Genomic DNA, 9,218 nt, shown 5'->3' with positions numbered 1-9,218 from the left:
TGTGTACCCAAGAGCACACAATAAACACTAACTCTCATGAGTTTGGTGTATTTTGATTGGTTCTCTAATCATAAATATTGATTAACCCCCCGCATTTACAACAACTCCACCAATAAAAATGCACCAAACTCATAAAATTTAGTAATTATTATGTGTACTTGAGCTCACCTTAGAAAGACCATTAATTAATATAAAAAATTGAGTGAAAGACCGTTAATTAATATAAAAAATTGAAGTAATAAGGATAGTGTAAAAGCCATACGAATACGATATAGGGATCCGAGGGAGGACGGGGGTTGATATCATACGCACATGAGCGCACTGTACCCTCCATTATTTTCACTCATCACTCTCCTCCTTCACTCTCTCTCAGACTCCCCATTAATCTAACACTCTCTTTACTTTTCATTTTATAACTGTTCTTGAAAAACATGGATACCCATCTTCACTTACCCGCAATTACTCCTTCAGGTTTGCCCTCTCTCTCTCTCTCTCGTTGGGGTTTTTTCATCTTTTGCTTTACTTTTTCATTTTTTTATGCTTCATATTTTTAGGGTTTAAATTTGTAGGGGTTTATGCCAACATTGTTATATTATATACATTGTTTTGCTTTTTCTTGATTCTTATTATGTTTATGAATATATGTCTATAATATTGTGCAAAGGTAAATACCCCCTTTATGATTTTATATAATGTAGATCATGAGAATAATCAAGGTGTTCATGTGTGTCACAATTGTGGTTGGCCTTTCCCAAAATTACATCCAAGCTCCAAACACAGAAGGGCCCACAAGAGGATCTGTGGAACCATTCAAGGCTACGAGGTGATACATTTGAATGGTTCACACGCTGAACAAGATCACCACTCTGATGAAGATGCCAAGACCCCAAGTTAGATTTTCTTGCCCTCCTTGTTTTGTTTTGCTTCAAATTTTGTGTTTAGGTGTCTTTTTCGAGATGTGCACATGTTTTTGTGGTATGCTTGTTTGTGTTTCTGTATCCTGAAATTTAAATGAGAAGTATTGTAATGGAGCATGCTCCTGGATTGATTGGTCATCTTTTTTAAATTACATAATAACATCAGTTTTTGCGATTCCATGAATATAAAATCATTCCATACCGGGTGGGTTAGTTTTCAAGAGCTTAACATCTGCTGTTTTTTAAGGTCCAAAAATCGAGAAGAGAAGCATTGCTGGAATTGGGGAAAGATCATACAGATCGGAAGATGAAGTGTTTTCAGATGCTGTTGCAGAGTTTTCGGATAGTGGCGTAAGTCCTGGAAGTGAAGAGCAATTGGAGGATGTTAAAGAGTTGGAGAATGTTCAAAAAACTGTGGTGGATGATGATATATATAGTATTGGAACATTGAAAGTTGATGCAGATTGTGGTAAGCACAAGTCCAATATTATTGATTCTATCTTGTTCTACCAACCTACATGTGGACTTTCTTTTAACAATAAACAAAAAAAAGGAGCAATATAAATGTAACTTCTATTTTTGTGTTAGGCATTACCGCATTAGTGAATAAAGTCTAAAAAAGTTTGGATTTTATCCAAAATATGACTTCAGCTTGTTTACCCCATTTACTTATTTCTACCTATAACTACGTGCTTAAATGTTGTTCGGGGATGGGATATCAGCTTTGCAAAAAGTATTGAAGTTTCTAAATGGTGAATTCGTTCCGTGACTCGGTCTGGCTACTAGTTTAAGTTAGGCTAATAACCAACTGGACGATCACATACAATTTGCTGTGTTAGTGGAACGCCTATAGTGTTAGTGTGTAACAGTAACTAACTCTGGATGTTAGTTAATAAGTTTAGTTAGAGTCGAAATAGTAAATATTGAAGGATAGTGGATAAATAACCCGATGTATGTATGAGTCAGCAGAACGTTCTCCTTTGCAAATATTGACAATAAGTTTCTATAATCTGTTCACTGGCCGTGGCTTGATTAAATGAAAATTAAGGGAAATCATGTGAAATTAGAATAAAGGCCATCTTGTAGAAATGAACAAATCCTATAACCTCACCTTCGTCTAACAAAAAGCATCAAATAGGCCCTGTTGCGATCATGGTGCTATGTTACCTGTGAACTTTACTTGACAATAGACTGAAATATTTGGAAAACATATATTTATTAGTTGTATGATTCAGATGGACATAAATATGATAGAACACAAAAATACTTGAGATTGGTCCAAATATGCCTTTATTTGATCTATCATTTAAAATTGTCTTCGACAGCCAGCTAAAAATATGAAACTGTCTCCAAACAGTCTCTGCGGAGATTATGGTGTTGTCCTTTGTCCAATTTTTACTTGGTGTACACGATTAACATTAATTTTTTTTATTTACAACAGATGTGAGAGAGAGAGGGAGAGAGAGAGAGGGAGGGAGTCCGCAAATTCGAGTAAACTAAAATTCTGAGTCATTGATTGTATCAGTGATTCAGTGTAAGTGAATAAATAGCCTTGGTAAGACAGTGTAATTGAAAGAGTGCGCATATGCGCTCGCATATGCGAGATGCGATGCGAGGCTGAAATGCTTCGCTTTGGTTATGAGATGCAAATTAAGCACATGCTTCTGCGTGCTTTGAGCGCTTAAGCGATGTGCAAGAAGGGCAGAAAAAGTGTGCCATTTTACTTTTAAATCTTTTTTAAAGAAACGGGTCATATGATACATATTGCACGAATGATACGATACAGACATACAAAACACACACACACAGATGAATGATACGAGGTGGGCAATTGAACGATAAATGTGCCAGGATAGGATAATCTGGATGATGATTTTGAAAATCTCAAGATGATGATTTTTAATTTATGTCAAGTTGTCAACTATTGAGAAGAACGAAACTAATTTATAGGGCTCGTTGATTCTTTGTTACCATGACTTCATATTTGTGCCTTGAGTTTGGTTATCAATAACATGTTTTATAACAATTTAATTTGCCTATAACATTTTCAATTCATTGTTATGCATTTTTTTTCAACTGTTGTGTTTTTTTCCGAAAAAGCGTGCATATCTTGCTTATTCTCCGAGAGGCCTTTGTGTTTAATAACACACCAAGACAAATAGGAGTTTATTGTACAACTGTATGTGTAGTACAAATAGTAGGTGAATGGGAAACTGACTATAGATGAGATCTTATCAGTAATATTCAGAGACATGGCAACAGTTGAAGCATAGTGGAATAGATACATTTGTGAAACTAAACTGTTGTGAAATGAGGGCATTTATTATATTAGGTCATTGAGAAGGGGACGGGGACATTTTGAGATAGGCAAGGAACCTTCTCCCATGTAGATTGTCAGGTTGGTCCAAATTAGATAGTAGATACACATATGCTTTACAATATGCAATATCAACGAATTCAGATTATACTTGCGAATTGTCGACTAGTCGGTCGACTAGTTAGTTTAAGATTGTCCAATGGAGAGATCGACTATTGTCGACTAGTCGGTCGACTTATCAACTAGTCGTTTGACTTGGAACTAGTCGGTCAACTAGTGCGAAATCCAGTCGAAATTTTAAATGATAAAAAAAAATTAAAAATACTTAAGACCTACTCAACATCAGCAACATTCAACATGCTAAACTCAGCTCATATATCTTTGTGTGTGTGGGTAGCGATCTAGAGAGAACTCCCTTATATAGAGTTCCGTAGAGAATCATTATAAAAATATATATAATACACATATTTATTTCATTTTTCATCATATATAGTTACAAATTTTAATTACCAAATCAAAAACAAAGTTGCATAATTTTTTATTTAAAAAATCATTGAAAATTAAAGAAATAGTTCAAAGTGGTTTCGTAGTGGAATGACACTTATCCAGAATTATTGTGCAGTAGAATTAAATTTAAAATCAAGTATATTTTATTTTCAAATTTAAGTGTTATACTTTTTATAAATATTCAAATTCAAATATAATAACCATTCTATATTAGCATCAAATTTTATATTTTTTGAAATAAAATTTTACAATTTGTAATGAGATTCTATAATAGAATCAATGGTTCGCCACAGACCTCCATATAAGAGGGTTCTCTCTTGAACATTGGCATGTTTATGTATGTATAAATTGATTAAAAAAATATACATGTAGTACAATCTGTGATATATAGTCAGCGTAGGTTTGGGTGTACATTAAAGGGGAAAAACTATATGTTTGTAATCAACATATCTATTTTGTAATTGATACACATATGAGTATTAGAAGGCTAGAGTTTTGTTGTGCGAAATCACAGATATAAGATATACTCCCTCCGTCCCACTCATTTCCTTACAGTTTTTTAATTAATTCGCACGTATTTTAAGGTTTATATAAAGTATAGCTCCATAACTTACTTTTAAAATGTTCTGTTTTTTGAATTAAAAAGTTCAGAAGAAAAAAGTTTTAAAAATAATTTATGAAACTTACTATATAGGAGCCTTAAAATGCATGTCGATCACTCTATCTTTAATGTAAAGAACCTAATGGGAAGGAGGGAGTTTATTATTACATATTATTTAATTAATTTATCAACTAGTCGACAACCTGGACCTGCATCGTCTTGTATCGACTTGTCGACGTGATAACCATGCTATTTGGTTGCTGCGTCTTTAACCTAACTATTGTAAAATCTTTTGTATGTAAAAAACGTAAATATGTGATTAACCAAGCGTGACAGGCTAGTATATTGGTCTTATATCATCAACTAACAGTCTCTGCGGAGATAGTGCGCTGTGTACTCTGCCAGCATAGTTATCTTGTTCTTGTTTTATATAGTATATTTGGAACCTTGCAAGAAAGCAGTGGATTGAGCCTTGCTAACTACGTAACATCTCATTCTTTAACAAGAGATATAGATAGGAATGGAAAATTAGTGATGTACTTGTGTCCTTGTAGCATATGGCATTACTGAACTAATGAATAACTGACTAGGGTGTTTATGTGTATAATAGCCACTTTCTGAGTAATAGATTTTATTTTGCAATAGATTTACTATGTAAATTCTGTGTTGCAAACGATTTTTCAACAACCAATGCTGATTAACTTGTTAATGTTACTTTTCTTGAAAGTTTTAATTTTTTTAGACCAATCAGATACATTAGTTTATAAATTGAGATCTTCAGAGCGTACATTGTTATGTATGTAACAGTCACTTTCGAGGAAGCCCTAGTCAACAAAGAATCACCACTAAGGCGCTATCATCCATTTCTAGTTTCAGCTAAATTTCTTGCTGTTTTCCAGCATTTTATCTTATAAAAAATCTTTACCTATTTGTTGGATGCTTATGTGCTTTTAAAATTATATTTTCTATCTTTTTAAATGAATCTCTCTTTGCCTTTGTAGCAAGATTAATTGTATAGTTCAAATTTCTTTGTTCTATTTTGTAGATTCTGCCAATCCAATGGGCAGCCAACCAGCGGATGACATAGTGAGAGTGCCGTCAAGTGGTCTTGCTGAATCAACACCATTTGGAAAAGATAATGCTGAGATGTCTAATCTTGATCTTCCCCTGCTCTCTGCACCTGTTGACAACACAGAGGCGAATGTTGATGCAGTTCAAACAAAAGGATATTTTTCCCAGGATATGATTGATGGTAGCAGTAGTAAATTGTTAGAGAGGGAAGAGAAGGACGCTGCCCATATACAGTCAGTTTCCAATGATTTAGCTATAGCGGAGGATGCTGAAATCATGCTAAAAGATACTGTAAACCAAGAAATGCTTAAGTCTGAATTTTCTTTAGTTTTAGGCACTGTTGATGTGAAGAGAATCCACAATAAGGATAGTAAGGACATGTCAGAGGGTCAATCAATTGAGCCAGCTAAAACTTTGCCAAGATTTGAATGTGCGAGGACTGAACATGATCTGTCCCATTTATCAGGACGTGCTAAACAGGAGGTATGTGCTGGTACTGTTCTCGTTGGAGTGTATCCTACCCAAGACGAAGAGGCTGGTACTCATTTTGATTCTATTGAGATCTGTAGTGTAAACAGGGAAAATGAGGAAACTAATCATGTGCTTTCTGTGGCCAATGATTTACCTATAGTTGATCATGCTGATCTTATGCTTCAAGACTTTAAAGATCATAGAACACTTAAAAGTGGGTTTCCTCCAATGGGCTCTGAAAATGTAATTAGATCTCTGGAAGATGATAATGAACTAATGGTTATGGAGGAGAGTCCTTTGAACCTTCATTCTGTTAAGCTAGGTGGTGCCAGTGATAGTTTATCTGATATGGATGATGTCGAAGAGGACATGATTACAATTGAAGGGTCTAATAAAGGATTAGCTGACGGTTTAAAATCCTGTGTCACAACTGGCAAAACGTCTGAATCCGAGGATTTAAAGGTCTCTCTGAGTACATCCAGAAGTAAGGGAGAGAATATTCAACGAAATTGCTCTCTTAAGGGTGTAGAACCTTATTATGAAGCATGCCATACAGAGTCCCCTGACAATGATGAAGTCAACCAGACGATCATATTAAGTGACACCAAGAACAATCATACTATAATGGCTCGAGTAGAAGAAGGCAATACTGAAGGAAAGGAGAATAGTGAGAGAGTGACAAGAAAAGAGCATTCTGCAGAGGCAATTCCTATCTTAGTTTATGGAGGCGGTAATCAAGCATCCAAATTAAGACTAAACAATGGAGGTGAACATGTAGATGATACAATGAACTTCTCTGATGAAGCTTGGATTGAAGACAGTACAGAGGCAGCGACTGTAGAGAAGTTTACTACACCTGCAATGAAAAACCTTGAACCTGAACTGGAGCTTCTGGGTTCAAATTTTTCTGCTTCTATCTTAGATACACCTGTACCAAGTATTAACACGAGTGTTTCAGCTTCCGTCATGCCAACTAATCCCGGTTCTATGAAATTATCAGGTAATGACTTTCAGGAAGTCGTCACAGAGCCTGAACTAAACATTGATGACAGAAATGTTGTTAAATGTGTTGGAGGCATTGTTGATTCTAAATTTAGTAAAAGTGGGGATCTTGAAGTAGAAGAAGATTATTCAAAGAGGCCTATGAGAAAAGAACCAGAAATTTTGCCTATACATTCCAAAATTTCTCATGAACACTTTCCTGATATTAGAACTGTAAATGAAATGGATAGCGAATTTGATATAATGCAAGAGAGTGATGTCAACCTCGGTAAGCAAGCGAGTGGTGCTTCTTCAGTTAAGTTACCAATTGATTTGAATAGCCAAACTGAGAGTGTAGAAGGCAAGTGGGGATCAGTCACAGGTAAATATATATTGCATGTTATCCAGTGGCTATTAAAAACAATTCGGTAACACTTTTCCTTCTTGAACTACATATCGGTTTGTTTACGTGTATGTTAATAAGATTAGATTATAACATCCGAAGAAGCTTCCAGTAGATGGCATTACATTTGAGATTTGACCAAGATGTTGAATTGTATGACTGTTTACAATACTTCCTCTCAATATTCATATATATATATATATATTGATAGTTATTCATTGAACAAACTTACCCTAGTTTGATGCTCATGGTTACAATGATAAAAATGAACAGGACCACGCTGACTCTGCTTTTTTACATGTTATTGTATTAGTGGATAGTACCCAGTCAGCTGGGACTGAAGTTCCACCAAAGACGGATTTTGAAGGACCTGACAAATCACAAAGTGCCAAGTTGTATCCGGAAAGTTCATCTGAAAGAATAGAGTTGCACAAGGCTGATGATTTTGAGCCTCCATCTTTCATGACACTGGTTGAACCAAGAGGAGGATCAGATCAAATAAGTGCTACATCTGAGATCGAAACAGTGCAGGCCACCCAACAGCCAAAAACAGAGGTGTCACAAGCTGGGTGGTTGCCTTTGCTTTCTAATGTTGTCAACGAGTCTGCAGGAAGGAAAGAGAATGAAGAGATGATTGCCAAGGTGACCAACCGGAGTATGGCCAAACAACATACTACTCCTCTAAAGAACCTTCTGGGGGAGGCAAAGGTGGAAACCAGAACCAAGTCACCAAGCCCAAAACGTACAGAAACTAACATTCAGACAGATGCAACAGATGCCAAAAGCATAGTCAGTTTTGCGACGACTGTGAAAGAAGTTCTGGGCTCTGAAGCTTCTGCCGGTGATCAAACTGTTAGAGTTGTAACATCTGAGGAATGGAACTCTCCTGCAAGGTACCCTGTTGACGTCAAGAAAGAGAAGAAAAAAGCTAGCGGGAAATCATTTTGGGTGCCATTTGCTTGCTGTTCATCTGTAAATTGAAGCCTCTGGAAGCTCCTGGTTAGTTGCATATATAGTGTTGTAGAGCTACATAACTCTTGGCTGGAAGTTGATTTTTTGGTGTGAAATTTTATTGAGGCAGTATGATAGAGTGGGGTAAAATTTCATGGTAATTTTTGTAATATGTTAAAAGATCTAGAACTTTACTATAATTTAGATGAAAATTTTATGAGAAATTAGAAGAAACGGGACGAGGATCAGAATATATTATTAAATAGTTGAATAAATTTAGTTTAGGAAAGAATAATTTGTTAATATGTTCTATATATGGGGGCTTGCATGGTTGTAAAAGTCGGAAATTGGAATAAATTGGTTAAGGTACTGATTTGTGATTTATCGGAATATTAAATTGGAATTAAATCCGATATATTTTTGATATTATTATTAAAAAATATATCAAAATAAATTATTTATATATATATATATATATTACTAAATATTGGAGTAACAAAGAAATATTACCCCATTTCTATTAATATATTAATTTCGTATATCAAGAATATTATTCTTTCTCCTATTAAACGGACTCGAAAAAATCCGACCCGAAATTGAAACTGAAAATTAAAAAATCGAATCGATTTAATGGGTGCGGTTCCGGTTATTAGTTAAAATCGAACCGAAAAAATCGAACCGAACCGATTATATAAATAATTAAATATAAACAAATATATATATATATATATATATATAATTTGCACTTTTGTTTCATAGAACTCTGAATTTACTTAGTTAACGGGTACTTGTCAACTTATGTACAGAGTAATTCTGCATAGAACAATAATAACTAAAAACTTTCACAGCCAATTGGTTTGAGCAGTTTGCATATTGCATTGATATGACTTAATTGGTTTACTTATATGGTTTAAGTGATTTGTGATGCTTTTAAGTGAGTTGTATTTCAGTGATTTGTATTAGTATTCATGCTGTAGCAACTTTTCTTGGAACAACAAA

General features: G+C 34.8%; 1 protein-coding gene across 1 annotated transcript; it reads left to right on the top strand.

Annotated features, from left to right (window-relative positions):
- Positions 1 to 273: 273 nt before the first annotated feature.
- On the top strand, positions 274 to 8,453 carry LOC141708104 (uncharacterized). Its single transcript, XM_074511588.1, has 5 exons — positions 274 to 471; positions 699 to 890; positions 1,165 to 1,386; positions 5,388 to 7,247; positions 7,582 to 8,453. The coding sequence occupies exons 1-5, from the start codon at positions 432 to 434 to the stop codon at positions 8,247 to 8,249; spliced, it is 2,982 nt and encodes a 993-aa protein (XP_074367689.1). The 5' UTR covers positions 274 to 431; the 3' UTR covers positions 8,250 to 8,453.
- The last annotated feature ends 765 nt before the right edge of the window (positions 8,454 to 9,218 follow it).

The sequence above is a fragment of the Apium graveolens genome, chromosome 2 (genome assembly GCF_009905375.1).
Source record: "Apium graveolens cultivar Ventura chromosome 2, ASM990537v1, whole genome shotgun sequence".
Lineage (NCBI taxonomy): Eukaryota > Viridiplantae > Streptophyta > Magnoliopsida > Apiales > Apiaceae > Apium > Apium graveolens.
The sequence above is the reverse complement of the archived record's forward strand: the minus strand, read 5'-3'. Positions and strand labels throughout refer to the sequence as shown.

What these genes read in the sequence shown, in the direction of transcription:
- LOC141708104 (XM_074511588.1), top strand. Translation starts at nt 432, where the DNA reads ATGGATACCCATCTTCACTTACCCGCAATTACTCCTTCAG. An exon ending in ACCCGCAATTACTCCTTCAG is followed by an intron (nt 472 to 698) that starts GTTTGCCCTCTC and finishes TATATAATGTAG; the next exon opens with ATCATGAGAATAATCAAGGT. An exon ending in TGAAGATGCCAAGACCCCAA is followed by an intron (nt 891 to 1,164) that starts GTTAGATTTTCT and finishes CTGTTTTTTAAG; the next exon opens with GTCCAAAAATCGAGAAGAGA.